The 19,863-nt window shown below is 46.4% G+C and overlaps 1 protein-coding gene across 1 annotated transcript in view; it reads right to left on the bottom strand.

Annotated features, from left to right (window-relative positions):
- The window catches only part of LOC144111361 (WD repeat and HMG-box DNA-binding protein 1-like), a 402,955-nt gene extending 383,793 nt beyond the window's left edge, over window positions 1-19,162 (bottom strand). The window contains exon 1 of the mRNA XM_077644637.1: window positions 19,061-19,162. Coding sequence (XP_077500763.1) covers window positions 19,061-19,126 — 66 coding nt within the window. The 5' untranslated portion in view covers window positions 19,127-19,162. The remainder of the gene's footprint in view (window positions 1-19,060) is intronic.
- Window positions 19,163-19,863: the final 701 nt, after the last annotated feature.

The raw sequence follows: 19,863 nt of genomic DNA, 5'->3' as shown, positions 1-19,863 counted from the left end.
AGCGCCCAATTGAAGCAGTTTTTGGATACAGTGCTTACTCTTACCTTACTCAAAAAGTTGATATACCAACTCGGCACAATACTCTTGACTGTGTTCTTGCTTCTGACCCCAAATCTATCCGGTCATTAATATGCATTGCTGGCTACAGCGATCATTGCACCTTATTATTCAACTTATCTGTGCCCGTCGCCACTCGTCAACCATCAGTCAGGCATATCCTAGACTATAACAAGGCCGACATTGCAAGTATTATCTCAGAGTTAGACAACTTCCTCAATCATTTCCGTATGTGCTCCTTAGCAAGAACAGTTAATCATAATTGGTTGCTATTCAACAGAAGATTGTGTTGTTGTGTTGTGTTTTATGGCACATAGGCAACTGAGGCCATCATGCGCCAAGAACAAGGTATAGGAAAATTCTTTTGTTGAATATTATAGAAATGCAAGAATAATCCTTGCTCTAGCGGTCCTCAAGCATTAATAGTACCCAGTGAACACAAACAAATTTTATAAATGGCTACAAGTAAAAGCTTGAAAGAGGGCCGGGTAACCTCAGTAGCCTTCCTTGGCTGCGGAAGGACATCGAGGCTCCCAACCAACCAAAATAAAAGCCTCAGCTTTCTTCTCAGGCCTGAAAAATTGGCTGAGGTGTACTAAAATTCAAACAAACCAGTGGGTAAAAATTTAGAGTCTCTTGAGAAATCCCGTTTCGTTAAGAAAGCTAAAAACACATGATATATTAACAATTGCATCGTCTCCTAAAAGCAGCGCGGGATGAAAACGAATGCATTTATTATAAAATTCAGTAAAATACGTTTTTCTTATTTCTTCCAGTTCCACACAAGAGAATAAAATATGGTTAACCGTAAGTTTATCTCCACAATGTTGGCAAACAGGTTTGTCTTGTTTTGTTAGTAGGAAGTTGTGCGTAAGGTGCGTGTGGCCTATTCGGAGACGGCATAAGATCACTTCCTTGAGACGTTCTTGGTGCACACACGACTTAATTCACCTAAAACTGGTTTTACCAAGTGTAGTTTATTTTTGACCTCATTGTTCCAAGCCGACTGCCATTTTTTTCTTAGTTTGCTTGCTACTAATTTCATGCAATCATTAAACGGCATATTTACTTTCATTATTTCCTTGCCACGAGCTTTACCAGCACATACATCTGCTCTCTCATTGCCTTTTATTCCCACATGACTCGGGACCCAGCACAGTTTTATATTTTGTCCTTGAGCTGTGGCAGTTACTATGTTGTGTATGATGTCACCGAGCAGAGGGGAGCTTGCATTTTTAGAATAGAGAGCTCTAAGTACACTTAAGGAGTCTGTGTAGATAACAGCATTTTTGAGGCTCTCACTTAGTATTTTTTCTATGGTCATCCATACTGCGCAGCACTCCGCGGTGAAGATGGAGGAACACTGTGGTAGTCTTACTATTTGCTCCGAATTACCTCGCACCACTGCGCTTCCTACGCAACTATCTGTTTTTGATCCATCATCATCATCATCATCATCATCATCTATTGTCCCTTAAAGGCCCCTGTCGGGGTATTACATAAGGGGGGAGCGTATACAAGGTTGATGTGGAAAAACAAAGGTCACAAAAATATAACAATGCAATATAGGAACATAAAGAGAAGCAAGGAACGCGAATAGTTAGAACGGTGCATGTAAAAAATGCCTTTAGGCCACAAGCACCACACACGTCGGCGAGAGGTTAGGAAAAAAAAAAAAAAACAACATGTCAACCCAGGTGATCTAACAACATCGCCTTAAACCTTGTCGCATCGTGCACATTTGTTAGTGAGTCGGGCAGAAGGTTCCATTCTTCAATTGCGGTCGGAAAGAAGGACTTGTTGAAAGCATTGGTGAAGCCATGAAGTCGTTGGACGCTATTTGAATTAAAAAGGCGGCGCGATGTACGAAAGGGAGGAGATATGAGGGAACCACGGAGATAGGGGAAATTGAAGTATAACTTATGGAACAAGCAAAGGCGCGCAACTTTTCGTCTGAGAGCTAAGGAAGTATAAAATTCTGTAAAACTACTGTATTTTTCTTCAAGGGCACGAAATTCTTGTAATATATGTTGCTGTGGAGCTCGCTTTTTACGGAAATGTGCAAGAGTGAGGTCACAGATTACAGGAAAATTGAACCATGGAGGCAGTGGACCACGTCTTCGAGCAATGCCAGGTAATGCATCCATTACGTCGAGGTTTTTGCACACATCTTCAAAACGCAGGAGAAGTGGCCTTATTGCTAATGGTTTGTTGTTAAATAGTGTTCTAGATGGGCACTTTGTGACTATTTGGCGACAGATATGTTTAGGTAGTGAACGGATTTTTAAAACGTACGAGCAAGTGAGCATGGTTCTTCTCTCTGTAAGCGACGGCTCGTTGGCTTCCACATAAAGACTGTTTATCAATGACGTCCTGTATGCACCGGTGGAAAGATGCAAGCCTAAATTGTGTACTGGGTCTAGCCGTTTAAGGTACGATTGCCTCGCTGACCCATAAACTATGCATCCGTAATCTAATGTAGAACATACGACAGAGCGATGAATCCGTAAAAGACAAGTCCTATCAGAGCCCCAATGTTTTCGTGAAAGTACTTTTAGTATATACAGAGATTTATAAGCTTTCTTTTTGAGTATGTTTATGTGTGGTAGGAATGTGAGCTTTTTATCATGTCATTTCTAGAAATTTGTGCTCATCTTTAATTGGCAGTGGGACTTCATTTACATACAAGGAGGGATCAGTGTGCAGTCCTCTTCTAAGCGAAAAAGAACAGCTACTGACTTTTGCGTGGAAAACTTGAAACCGTTTCTGTCTGCCCATGTTATTAGTTTATTTACTGTCATCTGTATTTGCCTCTCACACGATGAAATGCTAGAGGATGTGCAAGCAATCTGGAGATTGTCGACGTAGACAGAATACATGATAGACTTTGGGATTATTTTTGCTAGGGAATTCATTTTTACTATAAAAAGCGTGGTGCTTAAAATGTACCCCTGAGGCACGCCGTTCTCTTGAATGAAAGTTTTAGAGTGGCACCCAGGCGTACTTGAAATGAACGGTTGGTCAAAAAGTCACTCAAGCATTTTAGCATTCTACCATGGATTCCGAGGTCTCCAAGGTCCCGCAGTATGTCAAACCTCCATGTGGTGTCAAAGGCTTTCTCTAAATCGAAAAAGACCGCAAGGCAGTGTTGCTTGTGTATAAATGCTTCTTGGACTGTGTTCTCTAGGCGGACTAGATGGTCGGTTGTAGAGCACGCCTTTTTAAAGCCACACTGATGGATGTCAAGAAGATCACGAGATTGTAATATAAACATTATTCTAACGTTAAGGACGCTTTCGAAAGATTTGGCAAGTACGCTTAGTAGGCCTATAGGTCTGTAATTGCCAGGGGAGGTAGGTACTTTTCCCGGCTTCAACAACGGTACAATTATGGCTTTTTTCCATGCCTCTGGAATCTCTCCTGATAACCATATTTTGTTAAAAAATTTCAGAAGCGAGTCTACAGCATGTTCGGACAAGTGGGCAAGCATTTCGTAATGAACTTCATCTGGTCCTGGTGCAGTTTGTTTACCCGAAGAAAGTACACTGTTAATTTCTTGTAGTGTAAATAATGGGCTATTATATGCTTCGTGAGCACTGCCCTTTATCGGCAGTCTTTCTTTTTCGGCTGTGTTTTTATATTTTAAAAATGATTCTGTATAGTTAGAGGAACTAGATACAGTGGAAAAATGTTCGCCTAATATGTCTGCTTGTTCTTTTATATTTGTCTGTACACTGGGGGCAGTCAGAAGAGGAACTGTGAATGGAGAGTAGCGACCATCCATTTTGTGTACTGCCTCCCACATTTTTTTCGAAGAGACTTGACTGTTTATCGAGGAAATGAAACGCTGCCAGGATGATTTTTCGGCATTTCGACGTATGTACCGCGCTTTTGCTCTTGCTTTTTTAAAGTTTATAAGGTTCTCCTGAGTGGGGTATCGGCGAAATATACCCCAAGCTTTATTTTGTTGTTTTTTTCCTTCTTTGCAATCTCGTGTCCACCACATTTTATGGTTGCGTTGTACTATTCCTGAAGATTGGGGAATAGCCAAGCGTGCGGCAGAAAGAATGCAATTTGTGAACTTTTCATTTATGTCATTTACATTAAGATTTTCTAACATAATAATTTTTAACGTGGCTGCTGTTCTAAACAGCTGCCAGTCTGCTAAATTGAGCTTCCAACACCGTGGTTTTGTCTGAGTGACTGATGGTGGGGATGACAGGCAGATTTTAACAGGGAGATGATCGCTTCCGTACGGGTTGTCTAAGACATCCCATTTAAAATCGTTAAAACTGAAGGAGAGCTAAAAGACAAATCTAAAACGCTCATTTTTCCTGAACTAGGGGAGCAATAAGTAGGTTTACCGGTGTTCAATAAACAAATATTGTTGGATAGTATAAAATCCTCAATAACCTGACCTCTGCTATCGGTTTTCTCACTGCCCCAGAAACAAGAGTGTGCATTAAAATCGCCAACTATCAAGTATGGCTCCGGTAACTGTTGTAAAAGGCTCTCTAATTCATGCTGTCTTACTTCGAGATGTGGTTGAAGATAGACGCTACAAATTGTAATGGTTTTGTAACCAACCACGGTGGCTGCTACGGCTTCGAACCTAGTTTTGAGTGTGATCTCGCTAGATGCTACGCCAGGTTGCACAATGATTCCTACGCCTCCCGAGAGTCTGCTCGCCCCCTCTCGGTCACGGCGGAAGACAGTATACTTTTTTAGCACTTTTGTGTGCTGAGGGCCAAGATTGGTTTCCTGCACACATAAAGCAATAGGAGAAATTGTGTTTAAAATGTCTTTTATGTCGTTTTAGTTATTTACGAGACCTCTGCAGTTCCAGTGTATTATGAAAGCCTTCTTAATGTTATGTGCGTGTGTGCAGATAAAATAAGATTAACTGATTTGGCCCCTTGACTCGGAGCCTCACATTTTTTTTATCGATCCAAAGACCTCCGCCGTCCATCCTATGTGGACGGCACGGGGCTGCCCTGGGTCGTGTCCATCGCCTCAGCAAAGGCGCTGGACGACCGTGCAGGATGCACGCTGACTTTTGAGTTAGACCTCGACCTGTGGGAAGAAGTCTTGAGGCCCGCTGACCCGGGGGTCTGCGCAGCCTGCTTTGGGGTTGGCGGAGTAGTATCAGCTACTCCACCAGGGGGCGCGGATGGCCCTGCCATAGGCCCACTGCGTGCGGCCTGGACAGGTGCCGAAGCCTGGTGTGGTGCGCCGCGCCCACGCACCACATCGGCGAAGGTTGTTTTCGCAGTGAAGGAGAATCGGTTTGTTTCGGCTTATCGCCTTCTCGCTTCCTTGAAAGAAATGTTTTCAGTGGTTTTCAGAGTAATTATTTCTTTTTCTTTTTTCCATGACGGACTAGCCCTGGAGTATGCAGCATGGTCTCCCTCACAATTTGTGCACCGCGGGGCAGTAACACATTCATCTGACTGGTGGTCCTTCGAGGAGCATTTCGCACAAGTTTTGCGGCCGCGACAACTCTGTGAGCCGTGGCCGAACCTCTGGCAATTGAAACATCTGCGTGGGTTGGGTATATATGGCCTTACATTTATTTTCAGGTACCCGACTTCAATGCTTTCAGGTAGTGTGCTGGTGTTGAAAGTGAGGATCATGTGTTTCGTATCTATTTCTTTGTTAACCTTCTGGATCTTTATCCGCTGAACATTTATGACATCTTGGTCGGCAAGGCCTTCAAGCACTTCTTTTTCAGAGAGGTGAACAAAATCAATTTCTGATATGACGCCTCGGACTGTGTTCAAAGATCGGTGTGACGTGATGGAGACAGGAATCTCCCTTATCGATACAATGTTTGCAAGTTTCGAGTGCTGGACAGTGTCACGTATTTCGAGCAGTAAGTCGCCACTAGCCATTTTTGATACCTTATACCCAAACCCCAAGGTAGCTGTCAGGCACTTTGCTACCAAGAATGGGGAAATCAGTCTTGCTTGTTGTTCTTCAGCTTTGCTGTGAATGACGTGAAATTTTGGGAATGACACTTTTCTTTTTTGAAAAAAATCTTCATCGTTCTGCCCTCTTTTTAGAGAGTGATCAGGTTTGGAATGGAGGGGAGCCATAAAAAATTTAGTTTTTCAGCCACGGTGCCAGCCACCCACCACGGAGCCCAACGAGGGGACGGGACAGCAACTTGCACGCAAGTCCTGCCCACGCCAGCTGTACACCTTAACTATAACCAAATATGACGAAACCCAGGGTAGTTCGCCACACAAGGTTAACCCTAGCCGCCCATGAAGAAATGAAAAACCAAGAAACGACGAGGAGACGGGACAGTAGTCAGAAAGAAGACAGGAAAGTAAAAGATGTAGAGGAGGACAGGAAAAGGCGACTGCCGATTTCCCCCGTTGGGTCAGGCCGGAGGTGCCGTCTACAGGAAGCTGGGGCCAAAGTGGCGTGTTGCCTCCGACGAGGGGCCTTAAAGGTCCAAACGCTCGGCATCGGCTCAACCACCAGGATCCCCTTTTCCCCGGACACGGCGATGCCACGCATGGCGAGGCGCGGGTGCTCGGGTCCGTGGTGATGCACTGTTCACCATCATCCCCTTGCGGGGATGTCCCTGCGGATGCTTGGGAACCCGCGGTGTCGCCACTTACCGTCGCGACGCCTGCAAGCTGCAGGCGACCCCTGCAGGGTATTCAACAGAAGATTATAATCACTACTCGATATCTACATTCCCCTTGTATGCATTCGAGGCGACGCAAGCAGACCATGGTTTTCTAATGGACCCAGAAAACTTTCAAGGAAAAAGAAACGCCTCTTCTTTGTAGCAAAGCACTTGGGCAGCCCACAACAGTGGGAAAGGTATTTCAAGTGTCCTTCCGAATACAGAGAACTTCTTCGACAATCAAAAAAGAAATTTTATCATCGAGATCTGCAAAGCATAATTCACTCCCAACCCAAAAAATTCTGGAAACTTCTAACTCCAGATGACAGGTCATCACGAAATATTTCATTGGTTGACAATGATGGTTCTGAGGTTCCATCAGACCAACGCAGTGTGGCAATGAACTCATACTTTTTCTCTGTTTTTACCAATAAACCTTCTTTAAATATCCCTCCCTTACAAAAGCTTCCATTTTCTCAGATGCCGCCTGTTACTGTCACTGCCAACGGTATTGCAAATCTCATCGATAAGCTTAAGGTTTTAAGCGCCCCAGGACCAGATAATATACCTTCAAAGATACTGAAATGCACCAAGGATAGCTCAAGTCGGGTAGTTCCGCTTTTTAAATGAGGACACCGGTCCAATCCTTCTAACTACCGTCCGATTTCTTTAAAGGGGCTCTGAAACACCTTCCAAGGATAGCCCATCAACTCGCTCAGTCACTGCACTGTGTTGTCATGAAAACCTGAGCCAAATAGTACACTTCTACACGCAACAGAAGATCCACAATCAAGCGCAAAAGTTGGCAAGCCCTTTCAGGCGACTTTTTCAAGCTCGCACCCTCCTCCATCGCTCGCATCTGCGTATACAAGTTGAAAGGTGGCCATTGGTTAGATTCTTTCAGACGTCGGGCAGCTACCACGGCCAATAAGCATTCAAGGAAGGAAGCTCTGCTCACGGTGGTGGGGCTGGCAGAGGAGCACCGACCTTCTAGCGTGCAAAAAGTGATGAGAGGAGAGGGAAGGGCGCAAAGACGTTGAAATTCAATATTTAACTACAAATAATTCAGCTTCTACAAAGCGCATAAAAAAAATTCTTGCTGGAAAATATTCGTGAAGCAGCCTGCTTTAACATCCCAGCCATACTGCAACTTCATTAGAGTGCCTTTCAGAGCCCCTTTAAAAGCATTGCCTCCAAGCTACTAGAGCACATTATATATTCCCACATGGCCTCTCATCTAGATTACAACTGCTTGTTTTCCCCCCATCAGCATGGTTTCAAATCCGGTTATTCATGAGAAACCCAACTTTTTTCATTTCACTACCGATGTCAGCCTAAATTTAGATTCGTCATTTTCAGACTAATGTCATATACCTGGACTTCTCGAAAGCTTTTGATTGTGTACCCCATCAGCCCCTTCTAGCCAAACTTTCATGCTTATGCCCCAATCCTCTGGTTTTAACATGGGTGAATTGTTTTCTAACTGCTGATAGTCAATACACTAATATCGATAATAATCAATCGTCTGCCACTGAGGTTTTGTCCGGCGTCCCACAGGGCTCGGTGTTCGGTTCACTTCTATTCTTGATCTTCATAAATGACCTTCCTGCAGGCATTTCCTCGACCATTCGTCTTTTCGCAGAAGGCTGCATCTTGTACCATCGCATAACCATGCAAAAAGACCAGCTAATCCTTCAAAATGACTTAAGCAGAATTGAAGACTGGTGTTCCACATGGCTAATGCAGCTCAACGTTTCCAAGTGTACATACATGCAGCTAAAACGCAAGCGCACTAACATCAACTACGCATATTCATTAAACTCAAAAAACCCATTCCCAAGTCGTTTCATACCAATATCTCGGAATTCATATCACCAACAACCTCACGTGGTCCGAGCACATTGTGAAGCTGGCAGCTGATGCTTCGAAATCACTCGGGTTTATCAGATGGCACCTCGGTTCTTCCCCACCTTCTATCCAAAAACTAGCCTACAATACTTTCGTCCCCACTAAAATAGAATATGCCTCCCCTATTTGCAACCCACACCAAGCTTACTTGATTGATAGCCTAGAAGCTATTCAAAACCGTGCAGCCCGCTTTATTTTATCCGACTATCACACCCACTTTAGCGTTACAAATATAAAATTATCTCTCGACATAGAGCCTTTGGTGCACAAGCGGAAAATTGCCAGTTTTTCTTTATTCCACAAACTATACCATTGTTTTCTTTCACTTCGGGACTCCATTCTGCTTCCACCCCTCAGAACTTTGCGCCCTCTCTTCAACTCCATGAGTATTCTACGTGTGTACAGCTCTACTAACTCATTTAACAAGTCATTTCTGCCTGTTGCCATTGAAGAATGGAATTCTTTACCCGAATGCATTGTCTTCGAATATGATCCATGCAAGTTCCGCCAATTGCTCCTGTCACACTTAGAAACCTTGTTTGATTATTCTTCCCTTTACGTTTTACTACCATTCCATATATGTTTGGCCACTCTCCCTAATGGGTTTATGTACATTTTCTCTTCATATCCTGCCAGTATATGTATATCGCACTGATTGTGGCCTGTTGTATTCTTGTGATGTAACTCCTCCCTTATGTAATGCCCCGCCACATACGGGTCTCTAAGGGTCAGGGGATGATGATGATGATTGCATACGCAACTCCATTTCTGAATCTTAGTCAGCAAGAGGAGGAAAAATAGACAAATTAATAAAAAATGCATACAAAAGACCCCTCGGCATCCCACCATACTCCTAAACGGAGAAACTGCTTAGTATGGGAGTTCACAATACCTGTGCAGAAATCGCCAGAGCAGTAAGAGAAGCGCAAATTTGGAGGCTTAGCTCCTGAATAGCAGGCAGGCAGATCCTTAATGACCGAGGGGAGAGCGAGAGGAAACCCCTGTATACTGTGTAGAGCTAATCCCCTTAGACATACATTTTGAGGAAGAGCCTCAAAATTGCCAGTATACCTAAGAAGATGCACCCAGAGCATGATAAAGAAATGAGAAGACATAGAGCTCGAACAATAATGAACCATCTTGCCCGGAACTGGCCAGGTAACATAGCCTTCTGAGATGCAGCCTGTGGGTCCTATGGCGCCTCCTTCATTACCGCCGTTGATGGGAATGGGAAGAAAGTGACTGTAGCATCGATTATTACAAGAAATGCATTAGTGGCAGGGGAGGCTGCCATTGCCCTAGCGTGTGTCAGTACCAAAGCCACGATCATCTTGTCTGACAGTAAGGCAGCTGTTCGCAACTTTTGTAAGGAGGTGGTCTCCAATGTAGCCACCAAATTACTAAGATACCTCACAAGCAGAGAGGTCTCTTTCATATGGGCTCCTGCTCATGAGGGCATTTCGGGGAATGAGGCTGCTCAAAGCCTCACTCGAGAATTATACATCCAAGCTGCTCTGGAAGTGCCCCCGAGTGGGAATAAAGACCCTCTCACAATGCATAAAGAAATAACCTAAACACTTAGACTGGATAACAGAACACTCTCACTTCCAGTTAGAAAGTGAGAGGCCTGCACTCCGAAGGAGTGCAGGGCCTGGAGGAGGCTTCAGGTCAACAGATTCTGTCCGTACTCTATACTACACGATGAAGACACTGGGGAGCCTGAGCTCTGCAGTAGCTGCCACAGAAAGACTTCACAAAATCCCTTAATGTGGGAGTGTCAGCTCAATCACAAAGCATCCCAGACCTTGCCACCTGGGAAGAGCGGATCCGGAGCCACAACCCAGATCAGCAAAGACTCATCATCACGTGATTGCATTCCTGGGCATTGTCTGCTCGAGTGTGCCTATGGGATATGGTTTGGCAATACACATACGGGCGCCCTCTTGTTTACTTTTCTATGCACGTGCGCTCATGAACTTCTGTAATGATTTAAATCTTGGCTCACTTGCCAGGTATATACAGAACAGCAGAGGAAATTGCCTAAATGCTTTCTTTACTGCTAAGACATATAAGCCAGAAATCCCTTTTCGTACAATTGTTAGCGAGGAGGGATCGCGGCAGAGAAATGTTAGCCAGTTTTTGCAAAATCAACTAACAGTGCTTGCCTTGAATGACCCTTTCCTCACCAAAAAATCTGCTCATGTCATGGATTTTCACGCTAGCACAGATGATACTGACTTTGGGTTCTCTGTAGATGTGCAAGACCTGTTTTATTCGGTCCCTCAAGATCGGCTTGTGTTGGCTGTGAAAGATTGCATTCAAGCAAACGGCGACGTGTCTTTCCAGAACTTATCAGGCGTGTCTATAAATAATTTCGTCTCTTTATTGCAGTTTTACTTGAGATCTACTTTTATCGTCTTTGACAACCTGTCTTTTTTGCAGCGCAATGGAATTTGTATTTTGTTATGCGTAGCTCCAATTTTGTGCGATATTTTTTTAGCAAAAATAGATCAGCAGTTAGAAAGGTATTTTAATAGGAGGGGTGTGGTTTTAAAGGTTCTTTAGATATGTTGACGATTTTTTGGTGCTTTTAAAAAGGCAGACGACCTTCGCCTACCCCTCTACAGTAGGCGAAGTTTTAGAAGCTTTTAATAAACATCGACTCGGAATAAAATTTACCCATGAACTTCCTGATGCAGCTCCTTTGCAGTCTATAGATTTGAAACTAACGTTCTCTGAAAGACAAAGATTTGCTGCCTTATGACTCGGCACGCTCGAAGATTGCAAAAAGAGCGATTGCGTCACACTGTTTGAAATCCTATCTCAAAAAATCGTGCACGCATCAGATGCAAATGAGTTTTCAGAATCAGATTTTCCGACTTTTGGTGGCGGGTTTCCCCCTTCGGTCTTGATTACTGTTGCGGAAACCCTGCTTCAGAAATTGAAGGCTGGAACAAGAAGAATGGATGATGACCGTCGGAAGGCCGATAAGCCTGTGGTTGTGCCATACCTGCACAAGACTTCGCACAACATCAAGAAAGTGGCCAAGAGGCATGGTGTGTCCGTTGTATTTTCGGCACCCAACAAGCTGGGAAAGTTATGCCCATGCATTTGCGTCTCCAAAAAAAAGAGGATGCCAGATACGACATGACACTGCATTTGTAAAGTGCTCAACAGGCGTGATTTATGCCATTCCTATGACGTGTGAAAAGGTTTATGTAGGCGAAACCGGCCGTTGCATCAACGAATGATTGGGGGAACATGCCAGAAATCTAAGTCAGTTAAAAGATAAGTATGCACATTTGGTTGCGCACGTAAGTGCAGAGGATGCGTGGCTTGTTTGGCTGAGACTAGGATTCTAGGCAAGAGTGCCGACAGGACTGCGCGTGTTACCCTGGAAGCTTACTATATTAAGAGATATGGCGACATTTGCATAAGCACTCCCTCATTATCACTTTTTGCAGCAAAGGTAGACTTTTTAAAACCAGCCAACGTTTGATTTTTTCATGTCTTGATGCTTGCTTGGGCTTGCTGCTATCTTTCTGGATTGTTCGCTCTCCTTCTTTTCACCTCTGTTGCTCACCTTATTTAAGGCGTGCCTTCCTTCAATAAAATTCAGTTGTTAGTCAGCGCTTGTGTTTTGTCCTTTATTCTTGTCTGGTTGCATGCTTTTGCGGTGCTCCTTTTCCTTGGTTGAAAATGCACCAACTACCCCAAAACAAGTTTTACTGACCGTGCTCAAATCACATTTAGACCACTCCCATAGCGTTAACTTCAACCATGGGCCATGAAGGGCTTGAAGGCAATGAGGCGGAAACGATCTAGCTCGCAAGCTAACAAGCCGATCGGATCCATACCCCTACCGCACCCCTCTACAACCAAACTGTGGTGCGTGGCTAGAAATCCTAAGACTGACCTGTAGGAAATATCCTGCTCCCACTATTACACTCACCGCAGAAGAAGCGACATTCTTGATGGGAATACAAACACTTTCCCCAACCAGTACTTGTACGGCCTCATCCACCCTTCCAGATACCAGCCCATATGTCCTTGATACGGCAGTAAGTCCACATTATTCCTCATACCGTGGAGTAGCATAAGAAACCAACTGACCTGACAACATCACGGAAATCATACGGGCACTGGACACCATCCGACGGGTCCAGATACTGGCGCAAGCCACGGGAGTCCTGAACTGAGGCGTCCGCCCACCTGAGTCGTGCATCTTTTTAAAGACCAGTAAATGCTCATCTATTGCTTTCTTCAATAGCTGCACTCTGAAATTCTTCCGAAGAGGCAACATCGCCGAGTCCTGGTGTCTTTCTGTTCAGGCTCGCTGTCACTAGAGCCGCCTGAATTTCGGGCACGTCAGCCTGTCGCAACATATTCACTAATTGAATCCACCACAAACACCAATTCGAAACAACTCAGCTGCACCTGACATCGATGCTATGGACGGTTCTCCTCCAGCAGAACTCCGCGCCACGAGCGCTACTAGATGTGGCCCAGGGTTTGACAGAATGCTGTATGGTCACTTCACACTGACCGAAGATTCACTCATTGAGTGAACCTTGGTGCAAGGAGGGCCACACTTCGCTTTAAATGGTAAAAAAAACATCAATTGAGTTCGTGCACCGTAGACAGCCATGGTAAGCTCTGAGCTGACGAGACCAACAGGTGCTAAAGCAACGACAATCACGAAACCATCTAGCCAACGTGCACCTGAAAGGAACCTGAACGGAAAAGGCATTACAGGCCTCCAAGACGGGTTGTTGTGGCAGGAGTTATTCCGTGAAACATCCTTTGCCATCACCATCAGCCTGACTACGCCCACTGCAGGGCAAAGGCCTCTCCCATGTTTCTCCCTGTCCGCTGCCAGCCCATCGTATCCCCGCAAATATCTTAATCTCTTCCGCCCACCTAACCTGCTGCCGCCCCATGCTACGCTTGCCTTCTCTTAGAATCCACTCAGTTACTCTTAAGGACCAGCGGTTACCTTGCCTTGGGAGTACATGCCCTGCCCAAGCCCATTTCTTCCTCTTGATTTCGACTGGGATGTCATTAACACGCATTTGTTCCCACACTCACTCCTACCGTTTCCGATCTCAACGTTTCTGCCTCCAAGTTTCTGCTCCATAGGAGAGGTGCCGGTAAGATACAGCTGTTGTATACTTTTCTTTTGAGGGATATTGGTAAATTGCCATTCATGACCTGAGAGAACGTCATATGCACTCCACCCCATTCTTTCTGTTCTAGTTATTTTCTTCTCATAAACCAGGTCAGCGGCCACTACCTACACATCGTTACACTTTACACTGATCCTATTGTTACTGATGAAATGACCCATTGGTGCGCTCTACTGTCTCTCTCATAGTCGTTCTGATTACACTGGCTGCTGTATACATTTGTGCAGATTTCTTCGACTACTTTAACCACCTTATACAGTATTGTGCATTGCTATCGTGAAGACTTTCAAAAATTTCCCCGCCTCAACCGCTAGCTCATTTGCGGCGACTCATTTGCACATCGACATCTCTTTTTTGCCATGCGTGATTGCATAGATAGAAACGGAGCCACGATTTTACAAAACGCTACCGGTTTGAATGTGAACAACTTCATGTCATTACTTGAATTTTATCTCAAGGCTACTTTTCTTGATTTTAATGACCAAACGTATCTACAAAAAAAGGGCATTTGCATTGGCTCGTGTGTCACCCCGGTCCTTTGTAATATATTTTTATCTGAAATTGACCACTCCTTGAGTGAAGCACTGGGCATGAATTGTATAGTCCACGTTTTTAGATATGTAGACGAATATCTGGTCTTTTTGGCAGACAGCGATTTCAGTTTTGACGACGCAGTCGCTGATGTTTTAGATACATTTTGTCGGAACAGCATGGGCCCCACCTTCACTCACGAACTGCCTAGCAGTAATAACCAATTACAGTTTTTAGATCACAACGTCACCTTTCACAAGTTTGCAGGCGATACTATTCACGCGCCAAGAAATATTTGTTGCCATTTCATTCAAACCATTCAAAGACTGTTAAGAGGGCTATCGCTTCCCAGTGCTTAGCCTCCGCACTAAAGAAGTCCTGCCACCATGCCATGCACGCCAGCTTTGCATCTCAGGTGTCCAGGCTGCAGAAAGCAGGCTTCTCGGCTTGCCTGGTTCTCTCCGTGACGCAGACCTTGCTGAAAAAGCTGAAGGGCAGCAAGGAAAAAACCCGACCTCAAGAAAAAAAGCTGGCAAGGCCGGAAGTTGTACCTAACGTACACTTCACATCTCATAACCTCAAGAAGGTGGCCAATAAATACGGCGTCGACGTGGTATTTTCAGCACCTCGAAAACTTGCAGGAATGTGTTCTCGCATTGGGAGAGAAAAAGTGCAAGAATGCGCCATCAGACACCAAACTCCACATGTTGGGTGCAAGAAAGGTGTGGTTTACGAGCTCCCGCTTACATGCGGCAAGGTGTACGTTGGACAAACCGGACGGTGTCTTAATGAGCGCCTACTTGAACACAAGAATTCATTAAACAAGAAAGGTGCCCATCTGCCTGACCACTGACAAGCCTGCGCGAAACAGAAATGTATAGCCTGCAAGCCTCTACTATCGGATTGCAAAGTGCTCTTGAAAAGCCAAGATAAGACAGAACGTGAGCTCGTGGAAGCGTTCTATATCAAGAAGCGAGGTGATTATCCGCCTTTTTCATTTTCCTGTGCTGCCACCTCGCGTACAACGCTGGAAGCTCACTGGAAGGGTACTGTGCGCCCAACCCGGCCGGACTGAGTGCCGCTGCGGAGCACGTTTTGTTGGAATCTGTCAACGATGGTGTGTCCTGGGCAGCACCTGGTACCTGGAGGATTTCTAGGATTGACTGATGGCTGGGTGCGAAGTCCGAGGCAGGCTGCTGTGCCCACCGAAGAGCAAATTCTTCAGTATCTCCGATCATCCGGTATGCGATGCGAACGCCAGCTGAGCAAGGGCCGCCGCTTCAGCGATGAAGGCTACATTCGGAACATAATGTTCAATGAAATATCCCCGATCAGTGAGGTTGGCGTTTTCCGCAGTATATGCCTGCCATCCATGATAGGTGCATACTACATCGTGCACGCCGTAGCACAGAAACGACTGGGGACAACAGTTTGCACAAGCAATCGTTGTGCTCAAGCGCTGCCGAATAGCTACACGAGCTATAAAAGCACAAGCGTACTCGCAACATGGCAGCTCTGCCAGCATTTCACTTTATTTTCCCACAGCACACCGCTGCATATATAAGTTAAACAAGCATGTGCGCCCATAAATACGAGCGCGAGAGGCGCGCATTGAGCCATTCCGGCGATACCACGCAGAGCAATTCATCATGGATATGATACGAACACACGCATAGCGCACCTTCTTCTTCTGCCTCTTAATACATGAAACACACCCACACGGGGGGGATTGGTCAGGGTGTAGTGGCATAAACAAGGAAATTTCCATAGGAGATTATGACAAAGTTTTAGCCCCATACGTGAATGCTCTCGTAGCTTCTTTTTCGTTGTCCGCTCCATCGCACGTTGAAAGCGGCTCACAGCACTTGCCCATTTGGCCTTCTTGCTTGAGAAAGCAAAAAGCGTCGGAACGAAGTCGGGTTCCGCGATGACATTCGAGGCCTTCCTGCCCATGAATAAAACATTTGGTGATAGACTGGACACGCATTTAACCACAGTACCTCGTCCGTACCTGTCACAAAGTGATTTCCACACAGTCTTGACGTGCTTGACGGTGCCCAAGGGCGGCCAAGATTGTCGAGCCGGCGAACTGCTTTTATCCACGTTTCGCGTCGAAGGCGGTCCCGGGAAGCGTTCGGAAAGCGAAAAAATCCGAGTTTGCTTCCCTTTACATTGGGCATTGCAGCCGTATGCAACACATGTCGTAGGCATCGCCAAATGCGTCGCGCTGAACGCCCGACGGCTGCAGCAACACACTCCGCGTAGGAAGCCGGTTTGTTTACACTTCCACGGCCGGTCTCGAGAGGAGCGCGCGACACTTCCGATATGTTTCGCGACACCGCCGCCAGGGGATGGGCGCATATGCGCAGTCGCGTCGTGAAAAAAAAAAAGCGGATTGCATCAGTGACACGTCAGTTGTTCTTCGCCGCAGTGAAATGCTGTTTCTTGATGCACATCTGTGAGAGGCCATTGTTTGTCAACTGCGATTAATTAAGAGCATGGATAAGGGCAGGGGCTATATAAACGCTCTTCCTTGAATAAATCCTGTTGAAAGTGCAGCGCTCGTCCTGTTCCCTTACCCGTCCGTGTTGCCATTTTTGCGCTCTCATGTCTTTCACGAATACGCACCAACAAGCCCAGTTGCAAGTACTTCTTAGTGATGCATAACACAGGCAAAAAGGGCAGCCGCATTTGCTGGCTTGTACCGGGGCCGGTAGGGCTTCGTGAGATGACGTGAAAAAAACCAGCGAGAAAAGACCAGAGGAAGACGCACATGGACTGTCGCCGACAGTCTGTGTGCGTCTTCCTCTGGTCTTGCGTCTTTTCTCGCTGGTTTTTTTCACGTCAACATGTACAAACTCGCCCAACAATTCACGCTTCGTGAGATGTACCCGTCGTCTGCTATTGCAGTGCTGCCAAATTAGTGTTGCCAGACTACAAAATTCCCAGGGTTGCCAGTTTACAATGTTGTCAGACCCAGTGTGGCCAGACTGCCCCATATACCCCCCACCCCTCTTTTTCTCACGTTCTTGCCTCGCTCCACCGTGCCTCGCTCTCGTGCCACCGTGCCGGAACCGCCAAGCGCGTTAGAGCAGCGCAGTCTGGAGCGGCCGTCGCCTGTTCGCCAAGCGAGAGAGCACGTCCGTGGCGGTTGTCTAATTGGTTTCTTCTGAGGAAAGGAAGTCGCGCAACTCAGTTGTCATGTTAGAAAATGATGTCTCGCTCGCGCAGGTGGGTACCATGCTGTACTTGAAATAGACTCGATATGCGCGCATTCACGCAACTCAGTTGCATGTGATGTCTCGCGCAGGCGGGTACCATGCTGTACTTGAAATAGACTCGATATGCGCGCATTCACGCAGCTCAGTTGGCGTGTGATGTCTCGCGCAGGCGGGTACACCTGGCGTAATCTGCCGGTGCATGGCCCTAGCGAGCGTGTTACGGCCTGTTAATCGCGTGCTATACTTGAAATAAACACGTTAAAATGAGGTCTCGCGCAGGAGTGTATAACTGGGGTAATCTGCCGGTGCATGGCCCTATAGCGAGCGTGTTGCGCGGAATGGCAGTGCCGTGCTTGAAATAAACACGTTCAAATGATGTCACGCGCAAGCTGGTATATACACCTGGCGTAATCTGCCGGTGCATGGCCCTAGCGAGCGTGTTGCTGTGTGTTAATCGCGTGCTATACTTGAAATACGTTGAAATGATGTCCCGCGCAGGCGGGTACACCTGGCGTAATCTGCCGCTGCATTGGTCTCGAATGCTCACCAAGCTTCACATTCTGCGACTTCTTTGTTCTCACCATGCAGTAATTCAGTTTAACCCTGCCTAATCGAGGTAAAGTGTCAATTTTGCGTGAACGTGTGCATAACACGTTTATTTGAAGAATATAGCATGCGACTAACACGCCGTAACACGCTAGCGCCGTGCACCGGCAGATTACGCCAGGTGTACCCGTCTGCGCGAGGCATCACCCGACAACTGAGTTGCGTGAATGCGCGCATATCGAGTTTATTTCAAGCACAGCACGGCACTGCCATGCCGCGCAACACGCTCGCTATAGGGCCATGCACCGGCAGATTACGCCAGGCGTACCCGCCTGCGCGAGACATCACTTTAACGTGTTTATTACAAGTATAGCGCGCGATTAACACGCTCGCTAGGGCCATGCACGGGCAGAATACGCCAGGTGTACCCGCCTGCGCGACACATCATTTTAACGCCAACTGAGTTGCGCGAATGCGCGCATATCGTGTCTAGCTATTTCAAGTACAGCACGTACGGTGACCACCTGCGCGAGATAGCATTCTCTAACATGACAACTGAGTTGCGTGATTTCATTGCTCAGAAGAAACCAATTAGACAACCGCCACGGACCTGCCCTCTCGCTTGGCGAACAGGCGACGGCAGCTCCAAACTGCGCTGCTCTAACGCGCTTGGCGGTTCCGGACATATGGCACGAGAGCGAGGCAAGAAAGCAAGAGAGACGGGGAGAGGGGGGGGATGGGGGTTGGAAGCAGTCTGGCCACACTGGGTTTGACCTTACAGTCTGGCAACACTATAACCTGGGCACGGAATTTCGTAGTCTGGCAACACTGCAGTACGGCAACATTGGAATAGCCGTTGCACGATTTGGGGCAAGTCGTGCACTCTTCTTGCGACGAGCTGAACGTAGTCGCGCAAACGCCCCGACCCGTACAGAAAGGACTGCGATTCGTGCGAACGAAAAGAGACTCACCATCACGTAGCGCTGTTGAGGCCTTGGTGTTGCAGCTCCGGGCTGTATGGCGCGCTGCGGCCTCATCGCGCGATCTGACGCATAAAATGGCAAGCGATTGCGGGTCGGTAGGCTGGAAACGCTGGTTGGTAAAAAAAAATGTGACGTCACGTCTGCAACGTCATAATCACGTGACTTTTATTGGCGTCATTTCCGGTTGGAGACAGACTTTTTCTTTAGAGTTTTCTCGGAATTCCCCAGGTTTTTGACAGCGCGCGCGGGATTAAAAAAGCGCATCTGATGCGCTGCGCTTTCACACTGCATGCGCACTTCTGAACAGAATGGCGTCAGTGTTTCCAAACCAGAGTGAACGTCAACCTGAGCACGGTGACCATGATTTGCATCACGACGATCGTGGTCGACGTTGCGGCGTCTGCGACAAAGTCTTCACTCAGCGGAAGAACATGCTGCAGCATATGAGGATTGTCCAGAAATTGGAGGCAAAAGGAGCTTTTCTTCGCTGCGACCAATGCAGCAGCCAGCTATCAACGCTCGAAAATTTGGTTCATCACTGCAACGTGGTGCACAAATTCCCAGCCGAAAATCTGCAACTGTCCTTTGGGAACGACAAAGGTAATGAGACATGTATGCAACGCGACGTGCATGAATTTGCCTGCAATGCCTCTTTGGCCCTTTTTTGTTTTGCTTTAATGTTTTTTTGCAAGTTTGTGCGAATGCATATACAGTATTGTGCGTTTTTATCGTGAAGGCTCAAAAATTTCCCGGCCTCAGCCGCTGGCTCATTTGTGGTGAAACTGTACACA

The sequence above is a fragment of the Amblyomma americanum genome, chromosome 11, assembly GCF_052857255.1.
Source record: "Amblyomma americanum isolate KBUSLIRL-KWMA chromosome 11, ASM5285725v1, whole genome shotgun sequence".
In the NCBI taxonomy this organism is placed as follows: domain Eukaryota; kingdom Metazoa; phylum Arthropoda; class Arachnida; order Ixodida; family Ixodidae; genus Amblyomma; species Amblyomma americanum.
Note: the sequence above shows the minus strand (reverse complement) of the source record. Positions and strands in the feature narration are given on the sequence as shown.